The 20,259-nt window shown below is 46.2% G+C and overlaps 1 protein-coding gene across 6 annotated transcripts in view; it reads right to left on the bottom strand.

Moving 5' to 3' along the window:
- Positions 1-9,925: 9,925 nt before the first annotated feature.
- ADAMTS9 (ADAM metallopeptidase with thrombospondin type 1 motif 9) overlaps positions 9,926-20,259 on the bottom strand; it is a 79,003-nt gene continuing 68,669 nt past the window's right edge. For 5 of the 6 annotated variants that reach the window (XM_033071495.2, XM_033071491.1, XM_033071492.1 and 2 more), the window contains 8 exons: positions 18,816-18,948; positions 18,473-18,567; positions 18,227-18,321; positions 17,999-18,132; positions 16,404-16,495; positions 14,856-14,960; positions 12,791-12,885; positions 9,926-12,494 (listed from right to left, as the gene is read on the bottom strand). In XM_033071495.2, coding sequence (XP_032927386.1) covers positions 12,796-12,885; positions 14,856-14,960; positions 16,404-16,495; positions 17,999-18,132; positions 18,227-18,321; positions 18,473-18,567; positions 18,816-18,948 — 744 coding nt within the window. In that variant the 3' untranslated portion in view covers positions 9,926-12,494; positions 12,791-12,795. Of the gene's footprint in view, positions 12,495-12,790; positions 12,886-14,855; positions 14,961-16,403; positions 16,496-17,998; positions 18,133-18,226; positions 18,322-18,472; positions 18,568-18,815; positions 18,949-20,259 lie in introns of those variants that run through there. The other variant, XM_033071494.1, reaches the window with a different exon arrangement.

The raw sequence follows: 20,259 nt of genomic DNA, 5'->3' as shown, positions 1-20,259 counted from the left end.
CCGGCGCAGCCCAGCCCGAGTGCGCGGCACAGCGGCCGCCCCGTCCGGGCCCGTCCCGCCCCCCCGGCGGCCGCCCCTCGGCCCAGCCCGCCCCTCGCCCGCCCTCGGCCCGGCAGGCACCGCCCCGGCTCCCCCCGGCTCCCCCCGGCGCTGTCAGCGCTCCGTGGCTCTCCGCGCTCCCCGAGCCCGCCCCGCCGCACCGCGACACCTCCAGGGCTCGGTGGGGTGAAGGAGCCGAGCTGGGCTGGCCCAGGGCACAGCGGGGTCAGCAGGGCTGAGGGCGCACGGTGAGGTTACCTGCGCTGGGCACGGGGGGTTTACGGGGCCAGACAGGGACAGGCATCCAGGGTTCCTGCCCCGTCTGATCCCCTCTGCAAGGAAAAGGTTTAGCCCAAACACGAGCAGGAAAAACACTGTCACAGGAAATGTATTTGTAGCCTGAGATGCTGGACCGGGACACAAAGCACCTGTTACAGCCCCGGAGTTCATGGTACTCCCAGAGCTGCTTGTGGGGCAGCAGGGCTGTGAGCTGGGATCCGTGGGGCTGTGAGCTGGGATCAGTGGGGCTGTGAGCTGGGATCCGTGGGGCTGTGAGCTGGGATCCGTGGGGCTGTGAGCCTGGGATCCGTGGGGCTGTGAGCCTGGGATCCACGGGGCTGTGAGCTGGGATCCTGGGATCAGTGGGGCTGTGACTGGGATCCTGGGATCCACGAGGCTGTGAGCTGGGATCTGTGGGGCTGTGAGCTGTCATACTGGATCCATGGGACTGATGCCCTGGGATCTGTGGGGCCGTGAGCCGTGGGGCTGCCCATGCATCAGCCCATTCTTGTGCACTGAAAGCAATGCCCACAGCCAACAACCACCCCGTGCCCCTGGGGTTTGCAATCAAACAGCACATCTGGCACAAGGCACAGCACAATGAACCGGTGGGGAGAGGAGGGGCAGCAAACGCTTCACAGAGCACAGGGCTCCTCCGAAACTCTTCCCCAGTGGGGCTGGAGCAGCTTCCCCATTAGCATTTCACAGCTTCACTCAGGGCTGTGGTTGTTTGCAGATCCTGGCAGCTCCTTCCCCTCCTTCCCTGCCTCTTTGTTCCCTTGCCTTGCTGCCTCACAGCTGGTTAAAATGGTAACCCTTTGGTAATTTCTCTTTTTTTCATTTTATCAGTTCTCATTTTTGTCAATTCTTCTCTCGTATCTTCCTCCCTGGAAGGCTGAAATGAGGCTGGGGGCTGGGTTGCTGAGGTAACCTTTTGAAGAGTCTCAGGCAAAAAGTTTCAGGGAGATTTTCACTCTTTCCTGCCATAAATACTGTGCTTCCTTAAAAAAAAACCAAAAAAACCAACAACAAAAAAATCCACCAAATGAAACAGACAAACCCAACCAAAGAAAAAAACCCTCCACACAGAGAATTTTATCATGGAGAAAATTTCATTTTTCACAGGCTTTCTTCATGGCACTGGGAAAATATTGAATGCTCCCTGCTCTGTTTTTCTGTGGTTGCTATTTTTACATTTCCAAAACCCTCCAAGCTTCCCTCTATTGCTCCCTTCTGCTAAATTTCCTCATCGTTTTCCTTCTTGGTTTCTCTCCCAGTTTCCAACTCATACAGTGGTGCATGAATATATTATAAACTCTCAAGGGAAGAGGCGATCTAACCAAGTATACATTTCACCACACAGTGGGTAACTGGTTGCAGAATGGGGTTTGACCTCGTGTTGAAACATCTCTACCTGCAGCCTGTATCCAGTGTCAAATACATTAGCAGGGTGCTGAGATACTGTTATCTCTACAGAAGGAAAATAGGATTTCAGGGAAAGGGTGTCATGCAAGAGAGGGCCTGAAAATCTCCAGCACTTTGGGTGTCTTGCATAAGATTCAGAATATTTAAAACTCCAATTAAAACTGCTGAAATAAAAGCAGTATTTGGTACAGGACTTATAACAAGATTCAACGTGCTGTGGGAAATGCTTTAAAGGTGACCTGCAAATCCTCTTTAATTGCTCTGCTGTTGCAAGAGATGCTGTGCGCCCTCAATAACAGGGCTGGTGAGGACATCTGCTATGAGTTTAAAACAGCAAATGTAAGTCAAAGTTGGAGGATAAATTCCTTGGAGGTGTGGCTGTACTGAATCACAGCTCCAGCCTTCTGATGAAGATGCAGATCCTAAATTGCTACTTAAAACAAGGCTGGCTGGTCCCCTCCCTCCATCCCAAGCTGTCCGTGAAGCTCCCAGACTTCCCTGTCACCCTTGTATCCCTCAGGCTCATGCCAGCAGACACTGCAGGGACAGGGGTGACACAGGCAAAAGGCAGGGGAGGCTCTGAGCTTAAATCATGATGAGGGGTCAGCCTGGGAGTGCAGAAGATGCAGGTGAGAAGGGTGAGGGGTCAGCTCACTGCTTCTGCTCTGTTGTGCCTGCAGAGGGATCTGGGGAAATCGGGTCCATGCAGAGCCATGAAAATGTTCAGGTAGCACAGACCACAGTGAAGTCAGGTCCTTAGGGACTCCTAGTCACCTAAATATCTCATGGGAACAGCATTTTTTTTTTCTCTCTGGTCAGACATCCAGGGTAAATGAAGGGCTATTCAGGAGGACCCCATCCAATTCTAGGGATGTTCAGATGCTCCATTTCCGTAAGGAAACAGCCAGGCCAGAATATCATTTCTGGGATGCGTTTGGGAAAGGGAGGGGATACATTATCTCATTGGCCTGAATGCTCCTCTTCTCTTTCCTCCCCCAGAAAAGCTGCCAAGAGTAAAGATCTCTCAGGAAATAAACTCCCACTCCCTTGTTCTCACCATGTGCAAAGGGGATGATGCACCATCCTGGCATGGCTGGGTGGGCAGGGGACAGCAACACAGCTCCAGCCCTACCTGTGCTACCATGAGAGCTACTTTCAAAAGGGGATTTTGCATTATTATTTTTATAGACACGGAGATCTTTTTCTTGAGTGGAGGCAGACTCAGCTTGGAGGTGGGGGGTGTCAGATACTGCTGTCAAATAGGCTCAGAAACAGACACACATGTATAATACATGCTAGACAGTTTGTCTGACAAATTATTGTTTCTGCTGTCACTTAAATTGTTCCATACGTCACCTTCCCCTCCCATTTCTGTTTCAATCAAACCTGCCTAGAGATGACTCTCCTTCCAGCCTTTTTTTATGACTAAACCAGTTTAAAACTCAATTCGCTCCATTTCCACACCGTGAGTTGGATTAATTTCCCTTTTGAAGCTGTGGATGGCCAAGAGGAGGGAAATGACAGGGATGCTCTTTGCTTCCTGCTCCCTGTTGCACCTGATATTAGAGAAACAATTATGATGAAAATCAAAGAGCTCACAGAAAGGTAAAATGCAGCTCCTGTGTTAGCCTTTGGTGACAAGGTAGGTGGAACAGGGACTGGCACAGGACAGATCTGTGCAGAAGAGCAGCCTGGGATGCAGGGCAGAGCTGTCATTAGGGCTCTGTTCTCCTGGTGAGCTCCATCCCATGCAGGACACCAGCATGTGCCATAGCAGCAGTGACTGTGTCCAAGCACAGTGGGCAGCCCTTACCACCCAGGAAGAGGAGCTGCAGGTCCACAGCAGTAGCTGCAGCCAGGGAATGGGAAATATGGGACAACTTGTGCCACCAAAGACCGTGGAAAGTCTGCCTCCAGCTCTGGTCCAGCAATTCTGGATGGGAGTTAGCTGGCAGACAAAACAGTTCTGTGTGTGAAGCCAGGAAAATTTGCTAGTCTTTCCAGGAAAGTGCCCCTGGCTCTTCTATCCTGCAAACCATGCCTCATGTCAGGAATTCACCTCCAAAATACTCACATGCAGGAAGCTCTCAGCATCCCTCCATCAGCTCTGACACCCCTGGTGCCTCTTTGAGTCCAGCCCTGACCATCAGTGCCAAGGCAGGGGTGCCACCAACAGAAAGCCCTGGAGTAAGGCAGAAAGCAGCTCTCATTTTGATGCTGGACCATGCATTTCTCCCCTCTGTGATGTCAAGGTGAATTTGGCTGTTACATACCGAGTCAGTCCCCTCGTGGTTCCTCCTGCCAGCAGCCTGTGCAGGTGAATTACAGCTCAACATGAATCCTGTCTCCATCTAGTACCCTGAAGGCAATAAATGTCTGACTGTTATTAGGAAGTTATTGTCTGAAGCCTTTCAAACAGCAAAAGGAGGGCTTAAAAATACCTCTAAGTGCCACAGCTGCTGGAGGAGTGTGCTGGGGACCAGACATCTAATTTGCTGCATCGTTCTTCCACCCAGCCTCCTTCTTCCTGGGTAAATGTGCCCCCATGAGGGTCTTTTAGGAGTTCTCAGTGTTTGCACTCATTCAAGCTCTAAGATTTGCAATTACTGCAGGCAGAAAAGGCTGTGCATAAACCCCAGTTTGAGGTGGGGATATGGAATTTCAATCTGTGCTGTGCATAACAGGAACCCAGGCCGGGATGAATCATGCTATGTTACTTCAGTTTTAAATTTTTTTTGCGCTGCGTAGGATTTTCTGGGGCATATTCCATCAGGCACGTAATGGTCAGATTCACTCTGAGCGTTTATTACACAGTTACTTTGCAGCACACACACTGCAAATGTCACAAATGGCAACAAAGTGGGCTTAGCAACTTAACAAACCCTTCCACAAGTTCTGTAGATCACCTTACATTTTCTGAGTGCTCTTTATCACAGCCGTTTGACTACTACTTTTTTGTTACATTTCTCTGTTCTGAGGTATTTTAATTAAAACGGTACTGAGTAATTGCACCTTTTTTTCTTTCATCAATACACTCATTTGTAAATATCCCAGGAATTTTTGTGTCCTCCCACCCAGGAATGCAAATGGCCATTATGTAGTCCCCAAGGTATCTCCAAATAACCCTTCTCCTTTTAACCTTAGGGTTTTATTGTGTTAGTTGCTAGGTAACTGAGTAAGATTTATAGCCATCTATTGTTAATTTTGAAGGCGGTCTTCAATTTCCCTGTAAATAGCATTTGGGAGTTGGAGTCCACACCAATAAAAACTTGGAGCCCAGTCCCACTCTGTGGAGAGGAGCACCTGCCATGAAATGCAGGGCCAACTTACCTTCCCCAAAAGAGACCTGCCCCTCTCAGACTGGGCATTGCTGAGGAGCTGAGGGACCCTGGCAGAGTGCCACAGCCTCCTTCCCTCCCTCCTGCTCCTTTCCAACCCTCTCCTCGTCCTTCAGGCTCCCCAAAATCACATAGCAGACAGTGCTTCAGCTTTTCCCAGACCTGCATTTCTCACCCTTTGCACAGCCCTCCCAGCCTCCCTGACAAAGGGGGTGGGAGATGGCCCCAGTTCATGTGGTTGCTCGATGCCTTTCAATTTGAGGCTAAACAAAGCAATCAGGTGGGACTCTGCCAATTTGCACACAACATCCTCGTGCTATAGCAACAAGTAATTTTCTGCTATCCCCCCTCACTCCCTGGAGCTCCCTTTGGTGCAGCAGAATTATTTGCTTTACTCAAATTCACACCTCTGCCATGCTAGTTTGACTTTTCAGAACCATTTATGAAGATAAGGCAAAACAAACCAATTTAGGGTAACTGGCAGAGAGGCAGGTGTCAGCAGGTGAGCTGGCAGGAGTGAAACCATCCTGCCCTTCCCTTGTCACAGCACTGGAAGTGTCACAGATGTCCTGCAATCCCTCACATTAATCATTCATTTGCCACCCTGCAGGTGGAAAGGTCCTTTTAATCATGTTTTTAAAGCTGTTTTGTTGTCTTTTTTGATTGGGAGAAAAAGAAAAGAGTCTTTTACTCACCATTTTACGGGGTTGAAAATTGCTTATAAATAGAGGAGAGAAATGCCTAGCAAAACCAGGCTGCGGGTGGTAGCTCAGATCACAGGAAATAAGGTAGCTGGTTAAAGGGAAAAATCAGAAAACTTTTTCTGTGGCCCTGAGATGCCAGAAATTGTTTCTTTTCTGAACACCAGTGTTATCAGGTTTTATATTGGTGCTATTTTTGCCTGCTGGAGCCACCAGTTCTTTAGCCAAGGCAAACAGCCCAGGACATACCTGCTATCAAAAGCTTCTGATTCTCCCAAGTTAAATGCTGCCATGCATTTAAGTTCTCGAAAGGCCCAAGCCATTGGGAATGATCAGATGGGGAAATGCCATTAGTGAAACCTGAATGCCAGTCGTACCTGGAAAGCTTCACACACCACTTGCACAATGTGGAGGAAAGCTGAAGAGGAAGATACACTCAGGTTATCTTGGGCAACAGCCTCTCCAGGGCAGGCAGGCAGCTCTCAGGGGTTATTCCAGGTGAGCTCTGCACCAGCACAAGGCACACCCACTGCATTTTTCCACACAGAGCAGGATGAAGCCGTCGGTGTTGACAAGAGCTGTTGAAATGTCTCGAGGACACCCCACTTTATGCAATTCAGTCAGCAGAATTTAGAAGTATCTCTAAAAAGTGGATCTGGAGGGTATCACCTCTCCATTTGCCCTACCTGAGTGGAGCAGCAGCTCAAGTGAGAGTCAGCAGAGTGATCTGCTGGGGTTTCCTTAGAAAACCACTGATCTGGGTGGACTGTCCTCCTGAGACACATGGATTTGAGGAGACATGGAAAGCTCAGGGATACCCTGGGAGGAGAACAGTGAAGAAGAGACAGACAGCAAAGTGTTTCAGGAGCTGAGCCCCAGCACAGGTAAGAAGAAAGGCCATTGCCTCCTGCTCCCACAGACAAGGCTCAGACTCATTGTGCTGCTGCTGAGCTGCACAAACAAACCTCCATGGCCACTGCTACCCTACATTTCCTTCCAGCTGCTCATGGTTTGTTATTCTAGGTCTCAGTTGTTTGCCAGCCCAGCTGTGCTGTGTTTTCTGAAGCAGGGAAGGATTGCCACCAGTGTGTACCTGGCTGTTCTAAGCTGCCAAGGTGTCAGCCTCAGTGGGAACTGCAGAGCTGCATGCTCCCACCACTACTCGCGTGGATCCTGCTCCAAAGGGCTGCTCAGACCTGGGACCAAACCGAGAAACTTCATCTGAGAAGTCCAAGCCATGCATGAGGCCACAGCTCCAGCCTCTGGCAGCATCTGGTACCTGCCTGCATCCTGTGCTGCAGGCAGCCCCGCTCCCACCTGCGAGGGGGGGGCTTGGAGGCACCGCTTGTATTTACTGCTGCTTGTATTTGCCAGTAATAGCAACTACCCCGGACATGTCTGCTCCTGCCAGTGAGTGTGCAGGGAGCCATTCCCACCTCCCTGCTACCGGGAGTGGGAGCAGTGGAAGCGTTTCACAGTCCATGCTCATTCTCTGTGGGGCTGGGGAAGGAGGCAGGAGCAGTGAATAGCTTCAAAGAGGAAGGTCAGCAAGGCAGCGAGGATGGATTAGAAAAGGACAATGCAGAAAAGACCTGATTAATTTAATTGCTCATCTGAAATGTAGTCGCAGACTAAAGAAGGATGAAGAAATTATAAGCATATGAATGGAGCCAAGTAATGATTTCAAGAGAGAATGTCAGAGCCCTGCCTCTCCCTGCACCCTCTGCCCCACATTCAAAGGGTTTTGTATTCAGAGATTACTCCAGACTTCTGGCTCTTCTCCTCACACTGTCTCTTCAGAAATGGAGACACTGACTACCAACACATGTTTAATTAGCTGCAGCTTGATCTTGCTGCTGGCAGCTCAGACTGATCATTAAAGCCAGGCGTGTGAGGAGATGTAATGTGGAAACCATTCTGCTCCCAGCAGAACCGAGGTTTTCCTGGTGGAAATGGATTGATGGGCATGGCCTCAGCCTCTGCACTTCATATCCTGCCTTGAAGGACCTGGATCAGTGTCACAAAGGAGAAAGGCATTTCTACCTCCCCTCACTCAAAATGGTACCTACATCAGATCTTCTTGTACTTGTCAGCAGATCACATCTCCAAACACTTCAGAACCAGTATTTATAACTAGAGAGAGGCAGAAGTAATTTCATGGAAAATTTCACAGGTGGGGGGTTTTTGTTTATTTGTTTTTCATTTGGAACAAACAAACAAAAGAAACCTCCCCAGGAAACATCGTATAAAAGGGTTAGATCAAAATACTATTTTTTTTAAAATCTGTGCCTTGTATTTACTAATATTAAATAGCTGAAAAATTAAGCCAGCTTTGAAGTGGAAACTCAGACTTCTGTGAAGGCTGAAAATAACTTCTTAGCATTCTTCATCTTGCTATTGCAAAGAGAGGTCAGAAACTTGTCAACTAAATCTGCTTCTGGAAGGCTACAATTCCAATTGCCTGGATTTCTTCACAGGCAAAAAATCTTGGAAAATATTGGAGCGAGACTGACAGGCACCACTTTCGGTGATCAGCTTCTTCCTCCTGCTCAACGCCAGCCAGAGAGCTGCCTCCAGGAATTTCATCCCCTCCCACAACCTGACCAACACTCCAAAGGGCTCTGGCTTCTGGATGAACTCACGTCTCTTACAACCTGGCTGAAAGAGCTCTCCATTTGAAGAGTTCAAGTGATGGGAGAACTTAAGGCATGGGCTGAGCCACCTCAGCTGGTAATGACTCCTGGGCTGGGCTGAATTCCTGTGCCTTTGCCCGGTAATGGGAGGTGTCTCACCTCAGTGCTCTTCCCTTGACAGAACGCTTTCTTCTGAGTCAGCCCTCAATCATCTCTTTGAGGAGCTGTGTTGGAAAGACACAGCAGAACAGGCCTTTCTGCACTCTTCAATAGGATTTTCAAAGTGTGGCTATGAGGAAAGGAAGGAAAGGAATCAAATGTCCTGATTTAGAACTAATTCCTTGAGAGATGCCTTTCCAACAGCCTTCAACAAAATGTGCTTTATTTTGCTGTGGAAGAAAAATGCCCATCATTGGGGCAGAAAGCCAGAGCAATCAAACAATCACCTCTGTCTCTGAAGCTGCACAAAGAGACTAAAGAAGAGTCCTGTAATTGTCATAGAGCATCGGCACTAAGCACACAGAACCTAAGCACTGGAAGTGTTAAAATGACCTTTCATTATACAGGGCTGGAAGGTAAATACAATACAGGGTCTGTGTGTTAGTTCCACAGCAGCTCACATTTAAAGTCTTTGTAATAATAATTTATTAAGGATACATGATAGAAAGACACTTTTATGAGATTGGTCATTTAAAATAAGAATTGAGCTTTTGAAACACTGCATGTTCTGCTTTCTGCACCTGACAGTGTTTCAGACAGCACAAGGGAGGAATCCTCTCTCCTTTGGAAACACAGACGCTGGAAAAGGCTGGACCTGCCAGCACTAAGAGATCTGCAGCATTTTCTGACACAAAGCATGAGGAACATATAAGGGAACACAGAAATTTCAGCTTCACTCTTACCTGCAGTATCTGGGGCAGTGGTGATGTAAGACTGTTGCACTTCAACACTTGATTGCCATCCTGTGAGGCAGCTCCTACATTTGCTTCCTTTTAAACCAAATTTCTCCTGCCTGAATTTTTGTATATTTTGTATATTTGATACTATCTTTTCCAATTTAGAAAAGTTGATTTTTTTTTTCACATTCCTTTCCTAACACTGTAAATGGTGTGGACCAGGCCCATTATCCCAGCTCATCCTTCAAAAACATTTGCAAAATGAACTGCTTGTCTCCCTTATATGCCATGTCAAAGGATGTCCCTGGTCATTGAAGGCAGCACCAGACACCAGACATGTCTGAACAACACATGGGACACCTCTGATTTGTGCTTGTGTGTATTATGCACCTTGGAGCTGTGCTCTCTGGACAGAAATTTGGGAGCATCAGTCTCTCCAGCCAGGAGGACATGAGTGGGTGATCATGGCCATTCTCCAAGGTGGTCCCTGGTCCACAGGCTCCAACACAGGTTTGGGGCAGGGCTCCATATAAACAACATTCTTCCCACCCCTCATTCCTTTTGCACAGGACAATCAAACTCAAACCTTGGAAATAAACACCAGCACAGAAAGGAATGTTAATCATTCAATGTATTATTCCCTTGTGTACAAAGTATTTTGCCTCTATAGTAGCACACAGGTATTGAAATACGATGGCAAATGCAGCAAGACCATACAGACATGTCATACAGGTATTCTCATTTCCTTTTGAGTATAAGCAGAAAGAAAAGAAACATTGTACAGGAAAGTGCTTGCAAAAAATACCCCAGCTTGTAGAAAAATAATGGCATTGATATACAAAACCCAAAGTTCTTTCCTGAACAAGAAATGTCTATTATCTCTGATCCTCAAAATCTGTTCTATCTAATGATGACTGCTAAGGAATGTCAGAATCAGTGCTCTGTTATTTTTTCCCTTATAGTTTATTTTGTATTTTTTTAGCTTCTGTTAGCTCTGTTAATAGCTGCTCTGAAACTATACAATAGAAAAGAATGTGTACGGGTCAAAATAGTATTTCTTTTTATAAATAGCCATTCACTTCACTTCAGTGGTAAAGCATCACTATTTCTTTCTAAAGTTCATAGTGCAATTTTCCCTTTTCCCCTAAAGAATTTATACATAAGCAATTATCATTAGAAAATCACTATTCCATTATTACTCCTTTTCCCATTCCCTTTTTTCTCGTTCTCTTTCCCTTTTTCCTCTTTCCTTCACCAGTTCCGCAGCCCTGCTTGCCTGTGAGATGTCTCCCAGCTGACAGGAATGTGTCAATCCCTGATTGTCAGGCTGACAGGTTTCACTCCAAAGGCTGAACACAGCCCAGCACACACAGGTTATGAATCCAGGGATCAGATCATTTATCACCATTGATCCGACTGTTTTGTAACACACTGATTACATCCTTTGGGGAGCTCTATAAAAGACTCACACAAGATCCTGAGGTTGTGTTTGGTAATTGCTTGCATCCAAAATGGAAAGGGTTATCTGGAGCAGCAGATAAGCCTCTTTGGTTTTCCAAACTGCTGGTAATTTTGTGCTGAAAAGCTTCCTTTCCTTGTACTTTGTGCTCCTGGCTGCCTTGACATATAAGGTGAAAGGGCAGCATCTTCCTATCACTAAGTAAAGTTGTGGAGAAGGAGATAAGGGACATAGTCATAGACTACAACAATAGCCTGGTCACATCACCCCCGTTCCATGTGCTACAAAGCTCTGTGAAAGCGTGGCATGCCACAGGCACAGGGCTATGTACAGGCAGGAGCCACCACACCTAAGGGACATGGCTCCTCAGCTCGGTTAAAAAAAAGCCAACAGCAAATGTCTGGCTGTTCATGGGAATGAGGAGAGGCAAGGAGCACAGATGCCTTACCAGGAAGAACCAAAGCAACACAGGAGTAGGCGTAAAGCAGCTTGCTTTTGAAGGGGGGGCAGAATCATCTGTAGGTACAGAGTGATCTTGTTGAAAGGAGGCAGTGAAGCCTCCCTTTGCAGATGGTCTGGGAGTGAGTAGGAAGCTGGGGAAACGCTGCAAGTGCCTGCAGGGGAGTACCCTGGCCAAGAGAAGGGGTGGCTTGGCTGGGCGTGCTGTCCCCATCCCTGGGTGTGCTGTCCCCATCCCTGGGTGTGCTGTCCCCACAGCCCTCAGCAGCCCCATGGGGAGGGAACACCACAGGGATGCTTTCAGCTTCGTGCTAGGATTTTGTAACAAAGTCTGTAAGAAACTACATCTCTTCTGAGCACACAGCCCAGGGAAACATATGGCCTGATCAGCCTGTCTGGGATGAGTTAATACCCTGCTTCCAGATGGAGTCAGGAAGCACAGTGGCACATGCAATTAGGAGACAAAGATACATTTTTTTTAAAAAGTGAGTTCACTTCAGAACCCTAAAAAAAAGGGGTTTGAGCTGAAGATCCATCTGCAGGAATTTTCCTAAACCTGGGGTAGACCTTGATTGATTTGATTTGCCTGACAATTTTTCTGCTTTATCCCCTTCTTCAATGATAAAGGCACTGGATTAACTAAAACTACAGAGCATTAATAAATATCATGTTAGCACCAAACCAGTGTTTTGAGCACTGGCCACAGAGGTCATGTGAAATTCAAAACATACCTAGAAGATAAAGATTGCTGATGCAACTAGCACAGTATTCATTGTCATGTTTTCCTTGAGTGCTGTCAGCCTAATCCCTAAAAATAAAAATTTAAGCACATCTTGTCTAATTTCCTTGCATAAAGACAGATTGAAATGCCAAAAATACCCCTATGCAGATTGTGTAGCACCGTGGAGGGCCAAAGCAGCCCATAACTGAAGGAAAATTACTGACTGAAAGTAAACAACTGAACACAGTGACAATAAAGTATCACTTGTCATAATGCTACATATAATGTAGAGTATGCAAAATGCAGTGGTTTGACTGCAGGATTTAACAATAAAAAATAAAAATAGTAAAAGCAGCCTTAATATAATGATTTTACGTACAAAAATATTAAATCAAAATAAATAAACCCAAACATAAATATTATACTGTACATTAGGAATATGCAATCTATATACACATATACACAGATATAAAAGTGGAAGGCAGAGGTATTGCATCACTATCCTTCATCCATCTCTCATCTCCCTTGGCTGCTCCCAGAGAACCTGGAAAACAGAGAAAAGGTGCACATTTAGAGTCATCCTGGCCACTGGAACTTGTCACTAGAGAAAATGGCACAAGAGCAGAGCAGAAGTGGTGCCAGTAAGGTGGGGAGGTTTCCAGGTGACAGTGCTGTATCCACAGGGGTTACTGGGGCAGCAGGGGATCCCACTGGGATGCTGTGTGGGGTGGGTGGCTGTCACCAATGCATTTGATATCTTTGTCCAAACATGGCCTGATCTGCTCCTTCAGGGCATTCTGGGGAAGATTTCCCCTCATGCAGAAGCAGCTGAGAACTCACCACTGCTATAACACCTGAATGTCGAGGCCTGTTCCAGATGATGGAGTGCACTTCCCACAGTAACCACCACATCTTCCCACTACTTTGGTACCATCCTGCAGGCAAAATCAGAAATAACTGCTCAGAAAGAGCTCAGGAATTCCATCCTGTAGAAGGGCCAGATCTGAGTTGCTCAAGCCACAGCTTCTAAGGTGCATCAGAAAACAAACTATGCCAAAATAAATCTAGGAAATCACTGCTGTATTCAAATATACACAAATGTAATTCTCTTTAGTGCTAGCAGGTCAGATGGTGGACACAAATAGGAAAGGGTAGTTTTGATTTATTGCATTGAAAGCTGCCCAGGGAGAAGGCCATTTGGAGGGTATCTCAAGGGTATCTGCTTTCTTTTGCCCCACAGTGAATAATAGTAATGAGTAGAAAACTTGGCTCATGCAAGAGCAAAACCACTCTGGGTCAGTAATAACTGCTCAGCTCTGCCTGAGCATGGGAAGGGCATGGAAAGGGTATTTGCAGTTAATACCAGGAAACATCCACTTGGAAGAGAAAGTCCTGGAGTGGCTCCAGAGACAAGACAGGAGGGAAAGTGATGGGGTAAGGTGATGTCACTTGATGAGATGCCAACCCTCCTCTCCTTCCCACAGCAAAAGGGGTAAGTATGGAGTGGTCCTGAGGTTAACCTGGTCTCCAGGTGAGCCCAGAAAGCAGGGTGCACATCTGGGCTTGAGTCAGGAGATAAATACCTCCATCTGGCCTTCCTTATCTCACCTCTGCAGAGTCTTTCTCCTCTTGGTCATTACAATGGACAGACAGTCCTTGAGGGGAATTCAACCCTCAATTACCAGAAAATTGGACTTAAGCACACAACAAGCTTGCACAAAGCATTTATTTTTAAACGAGCTCCACCCTGCCCTTGACATTATTGATCTGTGACTGCAGCAGGCTGCTATCATCTCTTCTCACTACACCGTTCTTTCTTCTGCTCCTGCAGGCAATTACGCCCTTGGAACAGCACTTGACAGATGCCACCAGGTGATGGAGGATTTTTGAGCACCCCTGTTCCTTAAAGTTTAATTCTGCCAGCCATGATGTTTTCTGCAGCCCCAAAGCTGACTTCTCTCCTTTTAGAAGAGGAGAATAGAACAGCACCTGCTGGAACTGACATGCAGGGCCTGTGCTGGTCTTCTTCCACCTGTAGTGTGCTCAGACCTGTAGCATTAATTCTCCTCTAAGAGCACCAGCACAGAGGAGACTCAGGCTCCCCAGAACCAGGGGAGAGACTGAAAGCAGTACAGGAGAGCATATTTTGCAAGTTGCTGTTTATTAAATGATGGTGACCTCCTTTGGAGAGTTTTAACGGGGGCAATTGGGATGACTCACATGAAGTAACAGCCAAAAAAGCAATCCTGGGTTTCTACCATTTCAGAATATGACACAGAAGCAGCAGAGTGAAGGCACACAGTGACTGCAGGAGGTGTTAACAGGCAGGCAAATTAAGCAGTACAAGTACAAATTTGGCTGTCAGTGATTGTGAAGGGCTGCCTGGCTTACCCCGAGGCTCCAGCCAGCAGAGCCACAGGCAGCAGCAGGGGATGGTGCTTCTGCAACACTCCAGTGACTCGAGACTTTCCCAAGGAAATAAACCCAGACCAAACCAGCAGGAAGGTCCACATCCTCCATGCTTTATCAGAGATGTGCTGGGAACAGCTCCTACTTGGGGCACTTGCCTGGCACCAGACCCAACTCTGCTCTGACCCTGTCCTGCTGTCCTGCCCTGTGATGCACACTCCATGCTGGACATCTCAGGCAACTGATTAAGGATATGTCTGCCCCACAGCACTTAGTGCTTTCAGCTTCACAGTTAATCAGGCTCACTAATTAATTGCAATAAGTCTGATCAAGTTAAACCCGTGAGGGCCTCACCCCACTACAGTTGCATGCAACACTTTAATGTCAGATGTTCAGTTTTTGTTAGTCTCTATTGGAAGATGTTGCCATGAATGGCAATGTGCTGATTAAAAACTTCTGATGAGCAGGTATAGCCATAAGTAAAGTTACAACTTACTGGGGATTTCTGAATTTCCGACACCGCGTAATTCCCTTGTGAGAGCCACTTGGCTGTTGCCAATAGGGACAGGCCTGTCCCATACAGGTCTATGCTGAAGCGACCCTGAAAAACAAGAAGAGCCTGGTTATCCCAAAATGCTGTGATCCAGACTCCTGGCATGCCAAAGTGTTGCTTCTCTAACAGGATTTGACAGCAATGTTTTCCTTGTTTTCCATTGCTCATGATCACTGTACAAATCACAGCATGGCTCACATTAGGAATTTCCTCTCCTTGGTGGCTGCAGAGAAGGAGGGGTTTCATTGCTTTTGAACTGCCTTTTTTCCCCAGGTTTTCACTTGCTTTACCCCGGTTTTGCACTGTTTTTTCCTGGTTTTGCACTGCTGCTTCTCTGCCGGCTGAGGGCATTGTTGGCTTTCCCATGGCAAACTGCAGAGCCTGACTGCTCCAGCAGCTGATGGGAAGGAACCTCAGGGATGTGCTGCAGCTGCTGTCACTGCTCCCTCCTCAACTGGAGAGGGCACACTTGTCCTTGTTTTCCTTATTTTCCACTGTTTTCACCCCCCCCCCACCAACACTAGTGAAATAGAAACTCTTCCATTGGCTTATTTCTTTAAAACACTTAATTCTACCCTTTCTCAAAACGAAAAAGATGGGTGGAAAGTGAAGGGCTATGCTAGCATCCAATGCTGAGCCCCCCAGCCCTCCCCTCAACCCCATGGCAGACTCCAGTCCTGATTTCTGGACCCACGGAGGGATCCTTTGGACACATCCCCACAGCCCAGCACAGCCAGGCAGTACCAGGCAGCTGTTAGCTTTGCTCCTTGCACTTGCTGCCTTGGGAATGCTGATTTTCTGTGAGGAGCAAACTGTCTGGGTCAGGTGGATGGATATTAACATTTATGAGCATTCCTGAGGTAAGGAGTCAATCCCTAAGCTGCTGAGCTGTGCAGGAAAGTGTCAGCTCTGAAAGCAGGCAGGGAAGGAGATGGAGAGGTTTGCCCGTTAATGCCCCTTGCCAATAATGCCCACCCAATACCTTGGACTATCCAAACAGATCACCTACCATCCCCAGCCCCACAAAAAGTAGGTGTGCTGGGAACATACAGCAAGCCATCTCTAACACAGTGTTATTTGTCTCCTACAGACTTTTGAAAAGCATCTGCTCCCTACTGCTCTCTCTGCCCAGCATTTCCACCAAGTCCTATCATGGACTGATCCCCCTGTTTTCAACCATGCAGATAAAACCCAGTTCTCCCCCCACAGCCTCTTCCTTCTTCCTTTTTTCCTTTACTGGGAATGCCCTAGGGAATGTCTCTTTGCCAGCCACCGGCCTGATAACATGTAAAATAGAAACCACTTTCTTCAAGTTCACAAAGGAAACTTTTCCCCATCACTTTCTCCATTTTCACAAAGGGAAAAGTTTCAGACCGCTGAGATAAGAATGTGCCACTCACTGAAGTTGGGCTGCTGTGATCAGCAGTAATTAATAGAGGGCCTGAACATAACAAATGGCACCAATTCCTGTTAAATGCTCTTGTCAAATACCTGCGGGCATTTGGCAGCACTGTAGCAGTCCCCAGCAGTGGCATAAGGAACAGGTCGTCCATCATGTGTCTGTGCAAACTGTAAATCAGTTGCTGTGGAGAAGAGTTGGTGAATAACATGGAAAGAAAGATGCAGGGAGAGAGACAAAATAAATGTAAACATGTTCTTCACTAATGTTTAAATTCACCAAAGCTGGCTTCCCACATTAATGCATGAAGTCAAGACTACTATATTTATATGAAATCAAGATCACCATAATTTTTAATATTAAATCTCCTGATTCATCCTACATGTCATTCCAAATATATGAGCATTGAATTTAACAGGACACTTACACTCAGGGCTTACAGCTCAGTTTAAATCTGTTGGTGATTTAGGAACAAGGTATAAATAAAAACAAAACTCAAACCCTTGACTTGTGGTTTATTTTGCTATCAAAAACTTCCCCACTTTGGAGAAGGCTACAGCACCTTCTAAATCTCTCTTTTAAACAAAAGCAAACAACATCCCTGCTCTCCTGGCTGCCCCAGCCCAGGGGTCGGGTTTTCAAAGGGAATTGGAGTATTTTGCTCTGGAGGGATCTGAAGTAACTGAGACTCATTTAGATGGGGATGTGAGATAGCTCCTGCCTGACAGAGGTAGGTGCCCAGCTCCTTTTGAAATTCAAAGGGAGCTGGTATCAAATTCCCAGAGGGTGGTTTCTTTGAGATCTTTACCTAGGAGCTTTTACAGATTATTAGCTGCTTTTTACAGATTGATAGACTGGGAGGTCTTGAAAATTAAGTGATAAAACGCACTTATCAGATAAAGAGTCATTTTACAGGGAAGTATTTTGATTTGCTAAAAAACCACTTGGCTATTTAATGAATGAACTCCCAACAATATGTTGTATTTTTAAAACATTTGCTGGAAGCTGACAGCAGTGGAGTCAGGGGGACTGAAACCATAACCCCATGGAATGCTACAGGATCTCTGGTGGTGGGATGGGCTCCCAGCTCACAGGAATGACAAAAGAGACTGTGTTACTCCTACTGCACAGCTATACTCTCTTTCTCCATTGCAAATCCATGTCCCCAGCCCTCAAGACAAGTTATTTCCCCATGGTCTGGCTCTGCCAAGAGACTTCTCTGTTCTAACAACTGGGAACGGCATCCCCTCATCCCTGCATTGGGAGCTCCTGACACCCCTCTGAGTAAAATGGAGGGGAGTGAGGGGCTGGGGCAGCTCCTCCCTGGTTAGGATTTGTGTCTGAGTCCAGTCTGAAAAGAGGGAACCAAATGAAAAATATTAAAATCCTTCACAAAATACACTGGGCTGCTGGGAGCATGCAAATACTCATTCTGCAGAGCAGATACAGCAGCAATTGCCTTAGTATTTTCCTTTTTTACTGAGAAATAACACAACCATCTCTGATGTATTCAAGTTGCAGTCTCCAAAGCTAAAGCAGCAAACAGGTGACCAAGTCTAAAAGCAGCTTTTAACAGGAATTCTCAAGAATATTGTTCACTAAAATACTACTACTTGCTTGTAGTTACAGTTATTTTTCTGTAAAATAAACATTTTTTTTTTAATGGCAAGGCCCTGTTTTTACTCACTTATTATTTGCATAGTGTTCAGGTCCAGCCTTACTTTGCTGAAGGTGGAAAACCCAGCTGCTGTGTAATCTTTCCTACACTGGCAGTCTTCTCGTCTGCTCCCGTTATACGGACACTCGGTCGGGTTATGCAATCTAAATCAAAAGAAAACCCTTTCTACTCATGACCAGGAAATATTGCCATGGAAAACAAAAACACTGGGAGGTTCATGATTACAGGATATCTTACCTGTATCCATACACCTCTGAAAAATTCTCTGCATCCCCGTTTACAAGGGTCACATACTCCTTTGGGCTGTCAGTCTGCATCCCAGAACAATACACCTGAGAGACAGAAGCAGAACTGTGTCATGTGCAAAGGCATCACTGAGACAACCAAAGGCAGAAAATCCAAGAGTGGAAGTGAAGACCACATGCAGGGTCCTCTTGAACCTTTAGAAAACCCATTAACTATCCTTCTGTTGCTGAAATGCACCTTTAATGTCTTTCCTTTGACTTGCAGGAAATATTCACCATCCTCAGTGACACCTTCGAGATGTTTAACATCTTTGCAATTCCTTGGTAATTCACCTGAAACAAAACAGAAATGCTTGTAGTCACTGAATAACTATGCATCAAAATTTATTTTGGAACACTCTGAGGCTTCCAAAGCATCAAAACATCTTTTTTATTTTTAACAGGTTTCCCTCAAGTGTCTTAGTGCTTTTTACTTGGATGGCTCCCAATGCTTGGAAATACTGCAGATCTCTAGGAGTTTGATGGGAAAAGATGCTGAAGCCATGAGAAAGGCAAAAGCAGGTGTAAATCTGCAGACTTACAGTCATGGACATTGTGGCATGTCCTCCTCTCTTCAGGTTTCAGGTCCACATGGCACAAGCTGCTGACCTGGTCGTCGTTGGTCAAACACTGCACCGAGCGGTGCATGACCCCAACTCCACAGGTGACAGAGCACTGTGGGGCACAAGACAGAGATTCCTGGGTTATCTCAAGGGTTTATGGGCTCCAGAAGAAAGAACAGAGACAGATGGTTTCCCTTGTACCAAGAGACAGCAGCAAAGACTGCAGTCCTGTGAAGTGTTCAAACACAGGCCTAATTTTAATCAAATGAGTAGTCCCTTTGGTAATTAATCCCTTCCTTATTACCATTGATTACTTCAGGACTACCATAGTTTGCTCAGTATTTGCACACTTGGCTGGATGAGGCAGTGGGTTAAAGTGAACCACGTGCTCAAGTGAAATTGCTTATTTTTCACATTAGGAAGATTGTTGTTTTCTATGCCAATTGCACAAAAAAAAAAAAAAAAAGGAGCCTTGAAATTTTCTCTCCCCTCACCTGCTGGGAAAATGGCTACATCTGTGCAAACACTGGGTCATCCTCAAACCACCCAGACCAAGGGCAATCCTAAGGCTGAAACTGCACAAGTTACTGGAGCTATTAAGCAGCAGAGCATCCAGCTACTGCGTGTGGGCCATGGGAGATGGGAGCATCTTGCTCCCCATCCATGACTTGTTCTTTCAAGTACTGAAAATCAGCTCTTTCCACAGCTACCAGGTTAGGCTATAAAGAAAATGAAGTTGCTCATCCATTTAGAAATGATTATTCTAAAGGAATACACCATGAAGAAGATGGTCTTCAATGGCTCATGGCAATCACATCTTGGGCATTTACTCTTTATCAAGTCCAGTTCCATAAAACCTAGCTAAGTGCTGAGTAGGACTCTGTCCATCAAAGGTGATGGCATTTTACATTAAATCCCTTTCAAAAACACAGCTGACAAGGGTCATGGCACTTGGTGGTCACTGGGACATTTAGCAGCCCAAAGTGAGGAGAAAGGTCTTGCTCTCTGAAATGAATGCTCTTTGCAGTGAAGTTGGATTAATGACTTGGGTGTTTTGCACTTAAATTCTGAGGGAAGATACCAATTAATTGAGGCTGAGCTCTTTGCTCTAACTCCTCTGTGCTGAATGACAGGGAGGATCTGAAGCTTCCTATGGGGAAGGAGGAACTTAGGTTTCAAATAGTTTTGCCAGTTACCTTGACAACTTCTATTACGTTTTACTTGGCTTGACACTCATCACCTTGTAAAGGTTTGACAAATTCCTACAAATGCCTGAGCTGGGTTAATAAATCAAGTTTATGGGAGAAACATCACATTTCAAAGAATGTCAGAAGCCCTAAGAAGTGAAATGTTATCACCTTAACTAAAATTTGATCTTGTAGTTCAGGTCCCAGAAGAAGCCCAACACAAATAACTTTAGCAG

This window comes from Catharus ustulatus, chromosome 13 (assembly GCF_009819885.2).
Source record: "Catharus ustulatus isolate bCatUst1 chromosome 13, bCatUst1.pri.v2, whole genome shotgun sequence".
Classification (NCBI taxonomy): domain Eukaryota; kingdom Metazoa; phylum Chordata; class Aves; order Passeriformes; family Turdidae; genus Catharus; species Catharus ustulatus.
The sequence above is the reverse complement of the archived record's forward strand: the minus strand, read 5'-3'. Positions and strand labels throughout refer to the sequence as shown.